The sequence below is a fragment of the Grus americana genome, chromosome 2 (genome assembly GCF_028858705.1).
Source record: "Grus americana isolate bGruAme1 chromosome 2, bGruAme1.mat, whole genome shotgun sequence".
NCBI classification, from domain to species: Eukaryota; Metazoa; Chordata; class Aves; order Gruiformes; family Gruidae; genus Grus; species Grus americana.
The window spans coordinates 53,933,817-53,952,627 of NC_072853.1; the positions used below are offsets into that span (position 1 = coordinate 53,933,817).

Genomic DNA, 18,811 nt, shown 5'->3' on the forward strand with positions numbered 1-18,811 from the left:
GCATCTTAGTCATGACTAGCACATGTCCTCTCAGGAGTGTTACAATAACTTCTCTGAGATCAGAATGACATTATGACAGGATATAACATTTTAGTTTAGTTTATCTTTTTAATCCCATTTAACAGTTGGGGGGAAAAAAAAAAAAGAGGACATTTAATAGCAAGAATTCAGGGCTGTAAAGAACTGTACCCTGAGCCCCCAAAACATTTAAGCACACCGATAGTCCCACTGTAGTTGATAGACTTGTTTGTAGGTTTAGGGTGTTTGGTTAAGTCAGCACACTCAGATCAAGTCTCACGTGAGCAATATTTCTCCATTCTTTGTCAATCATTAGCAGGTGTTTCACAAACCATCTTCTGATAATAGATATGATAGAGTTTCAGGCCTCCTGTTAAGAGGTTCCTTACCCTTCCCAAAATCGGGGCCTAATAAAGTAAGAGGTTTTATTCTGCCACTGCTCGAGTGAGTAATGAAACAGTAAATGGAAATGACTGTATCAACTAGGATGGATGGTAGAAGGTGCAAGATGGGGAAAGAGGGAACAAAAGGTGTTGTGTTTGAAAATGTGCAGAAGGAGAAAGATTACAGGAAAGACATTTCACACAATGAAATAGGAAGTGAGACAAGGGGAAAAGTCAGCAGAAGATTGCAGCCAAATCTGGTGCCTTCCTCCCTCTCTTTGCTATTGGTCTCATCACCTCACTCTCTCTCTCACAGTGCCTTCATCTCCAGAAGCCCTCGTGGGACAAAGCATTTTCTCTAACATTTTTCTCTTAACAGCTTTTGTTGCTCTTTTCCCTGGCCAACATTTTATTTCAGTTCTTAAAACTTACTATCCTTTTAACAACACAAGAAAATTTGTGTGGAAAGATTTGTTTCAGCTGTCTGGTCAGTACAAGTGCAGCTTAAATGGAGTATTGTTCATGCATTGACCTTATAGTTACTGTTCAAGGACACAGAGCAGAGATCCACCCTACACTAGTTTAAGGATGATCTCAACTTTGCAGCTAGCTGCTTCAAAGATTATGGCTTTATATGTTATCAAATTAGGGTTTATCAGTCTCCAACCACAGACAGGTCCTCCTCAATAACTGGCTAGCAAATCCAGAACTAATTCTCAGAAGAACACAAGGACACCTGGAATCACAATGCCTTTACTACAGTGGAAGGCAAAGCCTATTTTTCACATCTTCTTTCGTCTTCAAAAATTGCCCTTTGTAATTTTGGATGGTGATTAGATAATATGGTTTAATACAACACTTTCCCACGCTGTTAAATACAGTTGTTGTAACACAAGAATATGAATTTATAATAGAGTTATAAATTTGAATATAAAGAGTAATGCGTGCTGGAATAGAGTATGTAGGTGAGAAAGAAGATATTATCCACAAGTAGTACTTCAGATAAACATTGCAACCAGTGTCAGATTTTAAATGTAGTCGAATGGTTCTGTGTGTTTGATAGGATATTCTGTTGCTTCAGAAATAATTTGCATTCTGTCATGTAATGGACAGAGACTGAAACAATTTTTCATAGTTATCATGGGGAACAATGTAAATTATACATTTAGATTGTAAGAAAAAATATTCAAACATGGTAACATAAACTTTAATATACTCAACAATTCTGTTAATATTAATTTTGAACATTTTGTTATGCATTTGTGAACAACTACAGCTTAAGTAATAAAAAAAAAAAAGTTGAGGTTTTTTAATCTTTGATACATTTATTTGTGTATTTCATTTACCACGCATAACAACACTATGCTTCTGGATAGCATATAGTTTCCAGTAGAACAATACTAATGTGACTGCATTTCCAGCTTTTGAGGAACCACCCAAATTTAACTAAAAACTTCCTCAAACACTGGTGCATTCTAGTTTAAGTTAAAAAAAAAAATTCCAGTAGGTTTTAATTGAAATATCAGGAAAATACCAATTTTTCTTTCAGCAAAAAGCTAAGACCTGATTCTGCTACAATGACATAAAAGAGAGATCTGCTGTTGACTTCACGGTGAGGTGAAGTTATCTGTGGTTTGGGACATTTTTAGAATGTTCTTCCGAGATCTGGCTTGTTTTCTGTTAAAACTGATGAAAAGACCGCTGTGGCATGTTGCAGGAATTGGATGAGGCTCTCAGGGGTACGATCTGTTCTGTATGTAACTTACAGACTGCCCTTGGTGTCTGTAGGGGAATGGCTCCCAAGCCGAAGGAGCTGTAAGAGGTGATGGATTTTTAGAGAGGTAAGGCAGGTTGAAATAATTGCCACGGCAAAGAAGAGTTAAGAGTTGTGTGAAACAACCGGTGGCTTTGTAACATTTCGAAAGGCCAGACTCTGTAACTCCCTGGCAGAGTGAGGTAATCGCACGTCTGTAGATATTTATCATTTTCTGTAACAGTTGCTTGAGAATCTACATGCATTAAGGTTCTCATTTAAAAAGTCTCCTGCCTTGGAAATGCTCCTTACTGCGTTTCTGTGTGGGACCTACGCTTGCGTCGTTCGCTGCTGGGCTACTCCTGGTTTTCTACTAATTTAAACTATAATGCGGAGGTGTAGAACAAGATGTAATGTAGAACTGAATCAAGCTCTATGTGTCCAACAGTACCTAAGTCTAGTAGGATGATTTTTGTTGTAGTTCAGTCTGTATTTTCTTTCTCCCACTACTTTTTTGTGTAGCAGTCAATATTTTTATTTGCATAATTTTTTCTCTATTGCATCCTACATCTTTCTGTCACTCAGCATGGACCATCCAAACTATTTAAATCCTTTACCTTGTTTACAGAAATGTTATTACTCTAATTGCATCCACATGAGCATGCTATCTAGTATTTCATCCAGCAGGAATCTTTCTGTTGGTTTTAAAGAGAGTTGAATAGACTCCTGTTGGAGTTCTACTGGAAGGAAATGGATTTCTTTCCATCAGAGATATCAGTGTCTCAGGTGTTACACATTTAAATGCTAATAAGATTCTTTGTTTTCTCATGCTAACAATTCTATAAGGGTGGATTAGAAACAGATACTTCTTGTTTTTTCAATATTTCCGCATTTGTCATAGATCTAACACCCTAGAAATATCGGCAGAGTTCAGTAATCTTTCATCAATAATCCATCTGGAAAAAAACAATATAATATGATTGAGCCTTCTAAGACTTGAAATCACTAAAAGTATTTTCCTAGTAATTAAAATATCTTATTTTTATTTCTTGTATTTAATAATTTCTGGTCACTTAAAAATTGAACTCAGTTTGCATATTAACAAAATAAATTCTAACCTTTATTGGTTTGTTTTTCAGCTTGAACTCTGCTTCTTCGAATGTATCTAAGCATCCACAAACAAGTCATATTTTCTTATATCCTCAGTACATAAACATGTGAGTGAACACAGTAATGAACGTGAGTGAGCACAGTAATGATTTAAAGCAGAGATTCTTGGTTTAAATTTATCCCTCAGTTACATGGAAGATGAAGCTACACTCTCTTACAAGAAACCCGTGGGTCTGATCTAGTGAGGGGAAGAAGGGAAAGTGTTGGGCTGAGTCACTGAGGGGAAGGAGGACAGTGGGTTTAGGGGGTCTTGGAAGCAGAAATATGATTACTGTAGCAAAAAAGGGTGGAGAGAAATGAGCATGTGGGGTAGTTGCTACTTCATAGGTTAACGCCATATCCGTAGTACCTCACCAAGGCCAGCCGGGAATTAAGGAAGTGGAGAGCACTGAAGAGCAGTCATGTGCGTCTCGGTGATAAGAAATGGCCAGATGTCATCCTGATCCACCTGATGAAACAGGTATGCATGACAGAAACTTGGATAAAAAGAAAACCTACTTATGCCCCCTCTGCATCCATTGGAGATGGTTCTGTTTCTGGAGATTCCCCTGTGGCCAAATTGGTCCTGGTGAAAAGTACAGCCCACATGGCATTAAGAGGACAGTATGTATGGTTTCCTTAAGAAAGTAAGTGGGGTCTGCCTCAAGCTGTGATGGCCTACAAATATCCAGTAACAGAGCCGCATATACCGATACCAACATTCTTTTACAGAGTAGTAAATATGTCAGTTCTGGACAGGATTCACTCTAATAACCTCTGCTTATCATGGACATTTTTTAGTAATTAAAATCACCTCATCGGTACATGGATCATTATTAAGATACTTAGAAATGACTGCAGTGCAACTAATCTGGTACCGAGTCCATAAGTGCCCGTCTACTATGCATTTAAAGTTATGAGGTATTACAAATGTTACAAAAAAAACCACTAACAAACTTCTGCGTTAAAATATTATGCCTAGTCTACCACCCATGAAATCTCAGCTTGAATTTATTATCCAGATCATGACAAGATCACATTCTTCCTTCAAGAACAGTGGGTTTTACTCAAGGCTTTTTCCCAGTGGTTTCTTTCCCTGCCTATCCAAGCTTTCTGTGGGCTGAGGAACCATTTCTGCTACTGCTGCCGTTCCATCGGTCGTCTTTGCTGCTCGCTGGTTGCTTTTTGTATCCTTTTCTGTTTCCACAGGGGGGATTTCATTTGGATCAGGTGCCTCTTCTGTAGCAATAATTTCTTCTACATGTGGCTTAATAAAATCTGATTTAGGAGAAGTAATAAAATTTGTCTTATATTTACTATGCTCAGCAACCAAAGGTATGTAGAGTAGTATTTTGCTTTCGCATTGGTTATGACCTTACCATGTTCTTTTCCCGTACCCATATAAAGAGATTCAGAATCACAAATAACATTCCTGCTTTTAACAGAGGCAAAAGCAAGCCCAAGTCTTTATGGTCTCTAATTAAAATGATTAAGGGCTAGAACCTGCAAAACATTTACAGACGTAAATAATTGTTTCTCACATAAGTCATCTCATTTACAGGACTGCTCAGAAATGTCTATGTTACCCATATCAGTAAGGCAAGAGAGGAAAGAAATGCAGATAAATATTTGTTCTTGCCTTAAGAGCAGAAAGGGGAGGGGAATAAGAGTATAAAATGTTCTGTCAGCAATGATATAACATGTACACACCTTGTATACAAAGAAAAAATACTTAGGAAAAATATGTAAAGCAGATGTTCTGATAATGTTGGAACTTAAGCCTTATTTGGAGCTAAAATGCTCTGCATGAGGGAGTTGTAATTGTGAAAAATAAATCAACCTCCAAATAGCAATTATATGGTAAGAGTCTAAAAGAACAGTAAAAATCTGTAATATACAAGAATGCTGAATCACCAGAGAGCTTTTCATTTTCCACTCTTTCTCTAAATTGGACAGAAAAATGATCACTTATAATCCCAACTTTACCATTGAATATGGACATAATACTAAGAGAAGTAATTGATTGATCTCAAATTGTGGCTATACAATCAGGGTTTTCTAAAACGTTTCAGCATTTAGGGCCCCTTAAGGCCTTTGGGTTTTGGTAAGTGTCAAACGTCTAGCTGCTGAAATGACTCTTACTTTGGAAAATAATTCAATCTGTGCATATATATAGGCTTAGGAGGTCTTTCTTCCACATTCAGAAATTATTATGGCTTAAAAGACTTCCATCAGCCAAGTGAGCCAAGGTGAGTACACACAGCCCAGTGCAATGGTGATTTAAAAGTGTTAATTTAGATCTTTTTCACTGAGGTTTATCCTGGCAATTCATACTTTGCCTTTGATGTCGATTAAGAGCATACGTACTGTAAATTTGATTGTTTGGGACATGAGAAATATTGATTGGCATGGACTATTAACTGCACAATGTTTAACATTTTTTTCATTGGAGTAGAAGGCCATAAAGGTGAAAGTGCTCTTACCTTTCTTTTCCCCTTCCTTCCGTTTGTTTGCCGTCATTGTTTTTTTCTTTTTAGATACACTTATATTATTCTGATCATGTCCTTGGACTGTGTCAGTCTGTGCTGACACAGAAATCACAATCACCTGAAGCAAAGCAAGAACAAAAAGTGCACAAGCGAGAAATGTAGTTGCATCACAAATTCTGTTTGAAACCACCATAACTGAGTCCCTGGCAGCAATATGTTTAGAAGCAGCTATTAATCTAACTTTCAGGGACGCATACATCTTCTGAAGTAAAGAGAAGTGGAATCCAGGCTGCTATCTGTGAGATGGCCCACTTGTATTCCCTCACAGTTCTGCCAAAAGGAGGGAGGCAGATTTCTGAAGATAAAGTAGTAGAAATAAACTGCTGCCAAAATACAATCATTAGTAAAATATACTAATGCCAAGTAATAAACATCAGTTGTCAGGGATTGTGAAGAGCAGGTCATATTCTTGTTTGCACTCTAGAGGATGGAAGAGAGATGTGACACTGTTGCTTTTAAGGTGTATGTCCTGGAACCGAGAGGGAGTGACCTGCTTATCACCCTTGAATTGGCTTCATGTCATACTAAGCAAAATTATCAAATAATTTGACATTAGTTCTTTAAACTCAGAAACGTTGCTGTATCTCAAATTACAGATATTCTCATCATTATATTTTGAAATTTAAAAATTAAGCTGTTTTACTTTGTCTGATACACAGCTGTTGTGACTAGTCTGAACTTTTTTTGTAACAGATATTAACTCATTAATGTACATAATTACATACTTAAACCTCAAAATTGCAATAATATCATCAAGTTTGATCCATGAGTTTTAGCTGGTTTAGGAGATAAGGCTATGTGAACACATACACCGTTTATATGAAATGCTGAAAACAAATTAGTTTTACATAACTTCATGTTAGAAATCCCTGTGATGTGAAATCTATTCTGGAAGAAAAAAGATTTATACCAGAAAAACTTAACATGTTCCTTGAATCCGGTGGTACTATTCATGCGTAAGGTTAAGCACATGCTAACGTGTTTTGGTAGATCACAAATCTGATCTAAATCTGGATTACTTCTTTTTAATGATTAAGGTCATAATCATTAGTCCTTTATAGAAACTGATTTAAAAAAAAAAAAACTATTAAAAAATTGCAAAAATCACCACTTTCACCATTGATGACTGTGTTGAATCTATTGTTACCTGAGACATTAAGAATTCCCTCATGCTTCCACATCACCTTTAACTTTAGCTGACAGTAAACCTCCGATGGCAAGGGTTTAAGTGAGTATTAACTGTACAGCACTTACTAGTGGCATCCTCACAGAAATGCCAATACTACATCCTCACAGAAATGCCGTACTAGGAAACAGCTCTATTTCTGCAGTCGCAGTAGCTAAAAATGATGAGAAAGTACGTGAAAAGTGCACACAAATCATGCTTATAATGAAAATATATACGTTAGTTCTCCACGTTTTGATGTGAAGAATTGTGCTGTTGTGAGACTAGTAATGAAAAGAATTATTAACATGGAAGATTGCTCTGCTAATTAACTATTGGGCCAATAACTGCTTCTGATCATATATATATATGAGATATAGATAGATATATCATAGATACATCATAGAATGGTTTGGGTTGGAAGGGACCTCAAAGACCATCTAGTTCCAACCCCCCTGCCATGAGCAGGGACACCCTCCACTAGACCACGTTGCCCAAAGCCCCATCCAACCTGGCCTTGAACACTTCCAGGGATGGGGCATCCACAACCTCTCTGGGCAACCTGTTCCAGTGCCTCACCACCCTCACAGTGAGGAATTTCTTCCTTCATGTGATATTGTATCACATGTATATATCATATGTATGGCCAGCAGGATGGACAAATATGTACATCCTGTTTCTCTTCCTCAGCTAATAATAATCAGTGGCATTGTTGTAAAATAGCTGACATGGAGTTTTTAATCTATATAAGTGCATTCAAAGATCTGGACAAATGGTTTTTTGTCTGAAACATTTTTATCTGCAAAAAAAAACCCCAGATTTTTTTCTGTGTTCCAGTGAAGATTCTTTTTGTAGCTTTAAAAGATGTTGACAAAATATGTTATTTCTGATCTTCAGTGTTAAGTTTGGATGAAATTAACTGAGGTCTCAGTCTAAAAAAATACTTACCTAACACCCTTAAATCAAAATTCATGAGCAGGTCCATTGAATCGCATGAGACCACTCCTCTGCCTGAATTTGCAAAAATACCTTGTTGAGTTGAGATGTGAAGTAGTGAATGTCTGGACAGAAAGGTGTGAGGAGATGCCATTGTGGGTTTTGTCGTGAACAGTAAAGTGAAGATTAACAGAGACCTAAAGGAAAGCTAGAGGTAATTACAGTGGTGAAAGCATTAAGATGCTGAGATACTGTGCGCAACTACCAGAGCCGTGACTAGTAAAACAAGACACAGTGAAACAAGCTTGTGATGGAAGGAAAGAAGTGAATTCAGTTTATTTGTGAACATAGAGGAGAGTTCATACATTTTTGCAGACACACACACACACACACATTAGTATTCTGGCCTCCTAAACCTAATTTTCATTTATGTTACAGTACTTTTACCCCAATTGGGCAGATTAAACAATATTTATGGATGCTAATGACACCCATATTAAGGCGCCTCTAAATTAACACAGCAATACAAAGGGGCCTTAATGTAGACAAAAACCAGCACTGATTTCTCCATGATTTAATTCTCTAACACATTCCGTCTATGCTACTTTACCAAAGTTGGAACAAATCTAAACTGCTGCTCAAAAATGCCTCAATAATTTTTTGTCTTTCCATCTACCTCATCAGTTACCTCCACTGAAACAATTTTCACTCTTTCCATTTCTGTTGTAGGGTCAAATGCTCCAGGAGGACGAGGGTCAAATGGCAGACCTGTGTTTACAGCCAACATGCATTTGGCCTGGCTGAAGACGCTACAGCTAGGTGCTGTGACGTTAGCAGTAAGAAAACATTTATGAAAGGCCCTGTTTTCTCTGGCACAATTAAGTGTATTAGAAGCAAAAGTGAAGTGAATGGAAAAATCCAAGGGTGCCTGCTAAAGCTGAAAGCCATTTACACACACAGATTATGTCAGCCTATCATCCAAAATCTCCCTCATACTTCTGTTTCCTAGTCTTAAATTCACGCTTTTGTTTTCTTATCTTCTTTCTTTTTCTCTTGCTGAGACTGTCTCTCTTCCTCCGGTATGAACACACTTACAGTGACATCGCTGGTCTCTGTGCCATACTTGTTCTTCACCACGATGCTGTATTTCCCAGAGTCGAGTGTGGACACAGTAGAAATGGTAAAGCTGACATTTTTTCCAGATTCAAATTTCAGGGTGCAATTAGCATCTGATACAAATGTTTTTTCATTCTTCAGCCATGAGACCTCTGGGGTAGGATCTCCCCAGACAGTGCAAGAAAGATTAAGTGCCTATAGAAAAAGTGCAAAAAGATTATAAGTAAGAGTCAGTAAATATTTGCTGTGTTTTTTGATGCCTGACTCCGCAAATGTTCCACTTCCCCTTTAGCTTCCTGTTTTTAGTAAATGGATGTGTATCATCACCAGTGATTGATAATTTTTGTCAGTCTTCTGTATCATAAGGGAAAAGAAGGAACTCAGTCAATTCAAAAAGTCCATTAAAACCTTTCAATATTTTACGGACCTTCTTCTCTACTCTCATAGTCATTAGTAGAGATTTCTCCATGCATGTTGTTTAATATAAAATTAGATATTATCTGCATTTGTGTGTTAGACCTGAAATGAGAATTTGAGGAACCATCAGATGGATTTGTTCATGTTAAGCTCACTATATATTTACCACGGAAGAAAAGAAAGTGTGCCTGCCTTTTTAAATAACAAAGAACAAAATGTCCCTGGAATATTTTGTTTAATTTAGAATCTTTTAAAACTATGCCCTGACAGCTCTTCCAACAGACTTGAATTGTTTTACGCACTCCTATAAAACTATTTTTAACTGAAATCAATACAGGCTTTACCCTTTCTTTGGTGTTTGTATAAGTAGTTCCCTTTGATGTTAGTAATGTTCCTAAGGGCTGAATTCAGTCCCATCAGGCTGAAGGAAGTATCTTCGTCATCAGAGAGTCAGTTGTTGGCGAGATCACTGGCAGTTGGATATTTTCTGTAGGCTGGTGAGTCTATTGTGCACACAATGTTCAGGTGTCCTTTTTTTAATTGTCAGCCAAAAAATTCATGTTTGGGAGATACTGATACATATAAATGATCACCTTCTCTGGTCACAGTGCCATGGGAGTCTTCGCAAAAGAATTTGCGAAAATGAACATCACACAGAGAGTCAAGTGTGAAAAATGTTCATATGAAACTTCAGTGGTACATAGGCTTTCCACTGGACTTTTTTTTAGGAAGGAATCCATTTATGTCTAAGTATTAGATAGTACAATGGTCTGAACTTAAAAAAATATTCAAAGTAGGGTTTTTTTTTAATGGAAATTGAAGAATTTTTACTGCAGAGAAAGTGGTCTTCAGTGGTTCATTAGGAATGGACTAAGTGATACATAAGGAATGGACAAGCTTCCACGTGACTGGAATCAAGTTTCTCTTACATTTTTTTTAAATGCTTTTGATAAAAATACGTCAAAAATAGAGACAACTGAAGAGCACTCACATTGTTGGCCCTATAGGCTATCATGATAAAAATCTACTATGAGAAATCTATTTAACAGGCTACCTTCCCTTCACCTGTCTGTTTCTTATCTGGTAGTGTGATGATGGAAGACGGGACAGAAGAGAGACACCCAAGAAGGCTGTTGAAATGAGCAGATAGAAGAAATGGATACCTCTATACAAATGAAAGATTTTTGTACCTCCGACAACAAAATAGAAATTAAATAAATCCCACATCACCTAAGGACCAAAATGAGAACAAAAGGGAGGGGGAAATCTTTCCTCCATCAACAACACATAATTCTTGGTATCAAAGGAAAGGCAGATTCCAAGTGAGAGGTGGTTACGGCATGGTGGAAATGGCCTCTATCTGATTTCCTGCAGCACCTACAGCTGGTGACCGCGTAGGGCTGTTGACTGCCTTCTCTCGTAGCCTACTGGCACGTGTGTGGTTTTGATGGCCATATCAATCCATCTTTTTCAAAAACAAGGGGAAAACAAGAGGTTTTATACTTCCCCCCCTTCCTTATCGCTCTCAATACAAACATGCCCTCGGCCTCCGCCAGGCATTGCATATGGGTCTCTTCCAGTGCTCAGTATTTCTTTATTTCTTCTGATTCTCTAGCAAGCAAGAGATCACCACCGAGTGGCCCCAGCTGCCACTCCAAGATGCTAATTAGCTGATGGCCATGGCCAGACAGCTCTATCAGTGGTATCATTCAAACCTTTGGTCAGTACTCCTTGATTCAAAGAGATTGTAGCAGCAGTGATGACTGTTTTCTTCTTCTAAATCATACATTAAAATAGCTGCATTTTGCTTAATCTTGCATCACTAGCTCCTGTTTGACAATGGTGCCCCTCTTGACGTTCCCAACTCTTAGCATTTATTTTCCAGCTACTAATGTGCAGAGATGTATCTTATCATTCACTATGTAGATGGTGAGATCTTTGGTTTTCTAGAAGGTAATTCCATAATTATGGAGCCTTAGCCGAGGAGCAGTGATGGCCCGCTGTGACTCCACCTATCTGTTTCAGATTTTCTGTTCTTTAGGTAGGAGATTGTCTTTGCTCATGTATATCTTTAGTACTAACTGAAACCCCTGATTATAATGCTGTATTCAACCTGAAATCCTTATCCTGGTAAACCTGGGAGTACAGGTGGCAGAGGGAAATGTGTCATTGTATTTCAAGTATTGCCATTCCTCTTGCATATTAGCACAAACTCACATTCATGGGTGGTTTGGGCTAAGATGCCAGTGAGTGAATTGAAGAAGCTCAATTGGGGGAACCTGCTCCCTTCTTCCAGCCTACCTGTGAGGACACCTATCCCTGGCACAAGGGTAGAATGGGGAGTTGGTGGACAGAAGGATGCAACATGTTGCTTCTAGGTTTGAGAGTGCCAGTCAGAATCCTAAGCCTCTCCTTTTAAAAATAAAACCCCTTACTCACTTACAGGCCTTCATGAAAACAGCCACTTAGGTTAATTTGGCTGGCTGTACGCAAAACTTATGCTAGTATTCTCTGTCAGGTAGAATTCCTCCCTAAGATGAACTGACGGCCTTTTCCAATTATATCACACTGCTCAAGAGCATTTATGTCTATCAGTGGAAGCTTCTTAGGCCATCTGGAACACTGTTTGATTAACACTGGGTAAACACTGGTTCACTCGTTCTCACACATGTCCTTCATTTCACATGTAAAAAGCTAATAAATAGCATCACAGTCACGGTGTTAAGTTTAAGTTTGAGATATGCATATGCTTGGAAGTTCAATGTAGGGATACCAAGCTGTTCATATAACTCTGTAGTTATGGCTGCACTTGTATTCAGAAACAAAGCTTGCAATTGCCAGTCCTCTGCTACCTCATTTACTGTTTTTCAAAATCCGTGATGATTGTGCAATTTGCATGAATTACACAACAGAGAACTGCATTCCCCTCTCTCCAGCGCATATGCAAACAAAAGACAGATGAGCCAACAGCACCCAAACAAGCACTGTTTTCCCTGATCGCTCTCTGTCCTACTCCGTTTCTCAAAATGATCACCTACTGAATCCAGAAACATAAGGTCAAGGATATTTGTTTCAAGTTCTGGGAGTTTTTCAGTCACTTACTCAAACACCACAAATGTCCTTGCTGTCAAGGACAATGTGTGTCTGGGTAAGATTTTGCAACTCAGTTTTTATAAACTCCCTTTTTATAAACACTACACATTTTGCTTTAGTGAGCTCATACTCAACTTCGTATCGACTCGCTTTTGGCAGAAAGCTTAAAACTGATAATAACCACCCAAATTTAACCCCTGCTAAAGCAGTATGAGAATCTCATCTCCAAGCACAAGCACTATTAGCTGAGAATCTGCATTAGCTGAGAATCTGCAGAATTCATTCTGTTTCTATCATCTACTTACAGTTGCAATGCTGATATGAGTGCTTCTTACTTCTACAGCATTTCTCAAACCGCTAAATCCTTTAATGAAAGGCTTAATCAAGTATTATTTCATTTTGTAATGCCAAGATACTGAATTTTCCCAGAAGTGCTGCAGCCCACTATCTGTTGGCTATGTTATATCTCACATTTTCAAGCGATTCAGACCAATATTTTAGATTCTTAGCACTTTGGCTCAGCTTTTAATCAAATACTTTCAACCCAGCTGACCTACTGCCAGATATAGACAGAAATATCAGGCAGCTGTCTTACTGTAGTTGTCAGGTTACAGGTTTTCAGTCACATTCAGGTGCCCCGTTTCAATGTTCGCACACACTGTAAAGAGGAACTGGCTAGTGGCAGACCAGCGGGAAGCGAAGAGCAGCCACTTCTTGGTCTCAGTACTATTAAGCAGCACCTTGGAGAAGCAGTGTGCTGGGAAAAGGTTGCGAGGCTGAGAACTGACTTTCTGTTCTGTCCTCAAGCATCGTTGTAGCCATGTTCCTCTGGGAGTGCCTTACCATAATCTTTCAGCTAAACTCTTCTAATATAATCCAGTGCAACACCAGTGACTTCTTTTGACTTCCTTCCCATTTACCCTGATGAAACAGAGATGACTTTCTTCTTTTGTCTGGATGAGAACTGAGTGGTTATGGTTTACTGCTTTTAAACCATTTAAAAGCCAGCCTGGACAGGTGTGACTACCTTGCTACATTGCAAGGAAGTTAACTGCAAAAAACATAGAATGACTAGCTGTCTTGTAAAAAAGGAATTAAACTTCTCTGAACCCCTCTTACAAAAAAATCTAACTGTGAAACCTGTGCATGAATTTTTAAAGAGCTGGTTATATAAGGAGTTTTAGTCTCAACTCACATTGTCATCTCACTTTTATCTAATGCTTAAGACACTGCCCTGAATACATAAACCCATCTGTGCAAGACTGTTGAATTATGTACAGAAGGCAGGGGATGGATGGATGAATAAATAATGTAGCAGATTTTAAAGATGGAATCTTAAAAAAAAAAGGTGAATATTTTCCCATCACTGAAAGTCATTCAAGCTGTTGGGCTGTTATGTAAAGCTTCAGTTAATTTACTGTACCTTGCCCTCCTGGATGGTGACAACATCGGGCAAACCTCCAAGTACCCGTGCACGATCTGGAAATAAAGAAGCATAATTTTCTTTAGTGTCTCAAAATGAACTGTGTCCCAGATTCTGTTTCCTCTCTAGTTCTTTCATATTATCTTATTTATGTACAACTTGTCTCTGATATCTGCACTGGCAGAGAACTATTCGGCATCCTTAGCACGCCATTTGGACTTTAAAAAACGTTGACTTCACAGCAAAAGATGTGTTAATAGCTGGTGTCAATCACTTACAGAGGGGAATTAAAGTACACGTGCTGTGTCCCTCAGATTTTGCTATCAATTCAGTGTTACTTCTGAGTGCACAAAAAAAAATCTGAATTTTTGAGATCTGGCAGTCTAAATTTTTGGTGTCATAAACTAAAAATGTTGTGTTTCCAAAAGGAAATGAATGACAGCTAATAAAGTGGTGGATATTAGGTTTTGATCTAAATACAAAGACAGTCTCAGTGACAGCACTGAAGTTCCACCGCTTTGTACATATGTGGGTGTAAATGAGATCAATATTTGGTCTAGTTTTAAGCTCAAAGTCCCATAGGAATCTTACATAAATACAAATAAGCTAATCACATGCAGACTTGTTGCACTTATTCTGCAGTATGGATTTTATTTGTTACAAGTCTTGGTGGAGCCTGGCAGAGGAAGGAAATGACTATACAGAATGTTCCTCTCTAATCTATTCTGTAAAAGATGTGCTGTGGAGCACGGAGATAATGACCTTATGAGACCAGGAACGGGACTGTGTTATGTCACTTAATGTGCCAGTCCCTTATGAATGCTCCAGGGTTAGAAATGAAATGCCCAGGGCAGAGCTATTACTGATCCTTCGTGCCCTCTCAGCTGGGACTCGTAGGGGTCACCACACATTTCCAAACCCCACTCTATTTGGAGTGTATGTCCAGGAGGAGTTAGCTCAGATCTCTCTACACATTTTTCTCCAATAACTTTCCAAATGCTAGTTCTGCCCTCGTTTTAATGCAGGTCTGAAAGTCATCTGCAGTGGGAGAACTTTATGATGTGTTACATTTTTTCCCATGTGTTTTCCTGTAAACAGGGAGAATATCGAGCTTAATAATTCAAGTTGAATTCTAATGACTTGATCCTTAATTAATACATACTTTTGGTTTAGTTGCTATGTTGGAATTGACACACAGGCAAAAGTATGAGGACATTTAAGGATCTGTCTCTAAGCAATGCAGAAGCTTCTGTTGCTTTCTTACCCATTTCTGTATGTAATGCAGAGTCATTTGACATTTTAGATAGTTCAAAACTAGCCAAGTGATTTCCTCCATCTTTGAAAACAAAGTGACTTTTGTGCAGAGAACATGCATGAGAGATTTCAGCAATGCAGCTAATTTTTAGAGAAGGCTAACTGGTAATGAGAGCAGGAGTTTAGATGGGAAAAATCAACATAACCCGTAACTACAGACTGATTAGCTGCAATGTGCGTCTATGTTAAATCACTGAAAGGTCACTCTCCTTGCTTCTCCTTGGTGTAAGGACAAACTCATTTTAGGATGAGCACATGCACATACACATGTATACATGCCCTCTCTTTTCCAACACACAACCTTCCTGGAGAGGAAGAAAACCTTCATAAACAGTTTATTGCAACCATTGTCAGAGGCAGATCACTTACTTTTCTCTGCAATCGCAGCTTGCCTGGAGTTGAAAGGAAAAAAAAAGAAAGTTTAATTTCAGTTAAGGTTTACTTAGAGTGATTGAAAAATAGTTTATTTTTTTAACTGCCTTTAATCCGTTAAGGAAAATCTCTCTCATCGTTTGGCAATACTGCTTTTTCTTTGTTACCTAACTGTTATATAAGTCACATGCAAAACTCCTACGTGCTTCTGTAGGACTAGGATTTGTTTCATAGGATATAGTTAGCTCCATCACCAAACAAACGAATATTGTAATTATTTTATGGCTGCCATTACTGTATTTAGATGGCATAATACTTACTTTAATCTCTGGAACTCAGCAAAGGCTTCATCAAATGCTTTGAAAAGAAAAAAGTTGATTTTAAAGGTAGGTTGAGGGATAATTCATCACAGGTTTAAATTTAAAATGCAGAAATAAGTGTAAAATGTGGACATCATTAAAGAAATATTAATGGATAGATGCACGTATATTGTATAAGCCCTAAAATGCTGAATGGTTTAACTAATAAAGGCCATCTTGTATATGGCACCTGTTATATATACATATGAGTACATAAACACACTTTTTTTTCTTATAAAAGTAAGTCAGGCTTTAAGACAAAGAGATAGCAGGAGAGCAGTAGACTGACATTACCTCACAAAACAAAGGAAGAAACCCACAATAGACCACCTAAATTATAGCTTGCAGCAGTGGTCTCCCAAACTTTTTTGATCATGCACCTCTATCGGTAAAATTTTTTTCAGCATGCACCTCTAATATATGTTTATTTATTTATTTATAACTTATATACTGTACTACTGAAGTTCTCATATTTTCTTCCCGTGCTCCAGTGGATCATCTTGCACACACTCCACTTTGGAGACCGCTAACTTATGAAATACAAGAGATCTGGTTTTTTCTAAGAGCTTTACACATCTGCTCTGAAGCATCGCACTGATGGCCATGAACAAACCAAACTGCTGTCTCCTTCGTAAATTCAGGCTAAGCTACCATCGTGTGGGAGGTCAACCTCTCCGCTTTGAAAAGGAAGAAATCTCTTATCTCAGAAGGTGGGGATAGAGTACAGAAGGAGCAACAGGGAGATGAGTATAAGGTTATTGCCCGTACACAGAGCCTGCAGACCCAAAGTGAAGCTTTAGGGATGGGAACAGCTGGGAATGGAAACTCGGCAGTTTGGAAGGAGTTAATCTGTTCCCTAGGATCTGAGAAGTCTCTCAGAGTAAAAGCTTCCAACAGTCAGTCCAAATAATTTTAGCTGTTCCCCTAACAGTCCTTCATCATGCTGATGAAAGGGACCAGTCTTGACATCTCTGAAGAATAAGGAGCCCTATTATATCCATCAAAGAAATGCAGTAGGAAAGTAACAGAACAAACTTGTCCCTCACTTCCTCCTCCAAATATTACTTGGAAGGGAGAGATACAGAAGGCATTCAGTGCTACAACTTGTATTTAAAACTGCCAATCAATGCCAGCAACACAAAGGGGTTTGTATGATAGCTCAGAAACTGGGCTGACGGCTCAGTAGGCAAACTGCAGGCGTGTATTTGGAATAGGAAAAGGCCATTTGCAATTTAGGACCTGAGGGCACAGGTTGGGGAAAACAAACTGCTCTGTCCCCACAAACACTGCCAGGCTGCTGGGTACGCACAGAGACGTGCAACCCAAAAAGTAGCAGGTCTGTAGCAAGATCCTGCTATAGATGCTCCTGCCCAGCTGCAGTGTAATGCCCACATAGAGATGATGTTAGCAGAGGGAACGGCCTACCTTGTCCGGAAAGATCCACTGTCTTTTTGTGTGCTGTTTTACCATCAAAGAGTTCCATTGTGTATTTCCCTTTGTCCTGTGGAGTTGGCTCATTGATCTGCAACCAGATCTGCTCCCCGGTGACACCAGTCTTCACTCGGTCTGTAAACCTAATCTGGGTACCGCTGAAAAAATGCACAACAGTGTTACCCTTTCGTTTTACTGGAGCATGAATGGGATTTGCTCATGGTGACTCACTGAGTACGTCTGCAGTTACTAAATTATTTCCAAGGTGCTATGGTATGCCACCATATTGAAACTTTTGAAGTCAAATTCTTGCTAAAGCTGTGGGCCAATGGGGCAGAATTGACACAGCAGTCTTTCCCTGTTCAAGGTCTAGATCTCCTCAAAGCTTGCAGCAGGATGTCGTGGTGTAAACATCTTACTCTATGACCTGAACCATAGAAGAGTTATACAAATTCTGGGGGAAGAAGAGTTACACAAATTTAAAACCCACATCTCTGAAGGGTAATCCATGCAGCCGCAAATGTTCATGTTCTCTTCTTAGCATAAGTTTATTTCTGCTTGGGCAAAACAAAACTATATAGGACTGCACCTACAAAACTCCCCTGCTTTTGTCACAAATGGTGTTTGCCTGCTTGGAATGTTTTCTGATGCTCTGCTATGCTTTGGCATTTACAGTTGAACATACTTTGACATAAGTATATCTTCTTCCACAAAAAAATATAAATTTCTCAGCTTCCTAGCTAAGCAGTTTATTGCCCTGGACGAGGCAAAAGATATTAGTCAAATAAGTTACTCTTTTTTTTTTTATCTTTAAACTGATAACTTTGAATATACTGGAAGATCAAAGAACATTTTTACTAGATTAATCTGATGTGCTTTGATATTATATTAGTTTCTAAAAATTAAATAGAGAGAGAGATAAAGAAAGAGAGAGAGAAAATTAAGAGAGAAAAAGAAATCCAGAATACTTCATATTCACTTCCAGGTTTGAAATGCTTAGGACTCCTGGTGATACCAGGGCAAAATGAGAGCCAAGAAACAGGAAAACCTCAAACTGCTTTCATTTCTCTGACAGCATTACTGGTTAGCATCAGTGTCAATAATTACAGCCAGACTGCGACAGCGCATCCTGGGTATTCTGTGCCTCATTTACATCAGTTTTACTGAGAGATCAGTAATTCAGATTCCATCCTAAAGACTAACTACTACCATGTCCACAGGAAGTGAAGCAGCAAGAATTCAAATCTATTACTATTAAATCAAATCTAAGTTGTTTACTACTCTGGGTTTTCCAGCGCATGCTGTTTGCGCTGGCTGAGAATTCAAAGCTGTC

General features: G+C 38.4%; 1 protein-coding gene across 7 annotated transcripts in view; it reads right to left on the bottom strand.

The window, feature by feature from the left end:
• Positions 1-1,706: 1,706 nt before the first annotated feature.
• The window catches only part of MYOM1 (myomesin 1), a 79,830-nt gene continuing 62,725 nt past the window's right edge, over positions 1,707-18,811 (bottom strand). For 5 of the 7 annotated variants that reach the window (XM_054815620.1, XM_054815617.1, XM_054815621.1 and 2 more), the window contains 7 exons: positions 17,473-17,636; positions 16,009-16,045; positions 15,686-15,708; positions 14,003-14,058; positions 9,049-9,264; positions 5,787-5,910; positions 1,707-4,581 (listed from right to left, as the gene is read on the bottom strand). In XM_054815620.1, coding sequence (XP_054671595.1) covers positions 4,367-4,581; positions 5,787-5,910; positions 9,049-9,264; positions 14,003-14,058; positions 15,686-15,708; positions 16,009-16,045; positions 17,473-17,636 — 835 coding nt within the window. In that variant the 3' untranslated portion in view covers positions 1,707-4,366. Of the gene's footprint in view, positions 4,582-5,786; positions 5,911-8,258; positions 9,265-14,002; positions 14,059-15,685; positions 15,709-16,008; positions 16,046-17,472; positions 17,637-18,811 lie in introns of those variants that run through there. The other 2 variants (XM_054815619.1, XM_054815623.1) reach the window with 1 other exon arrangement.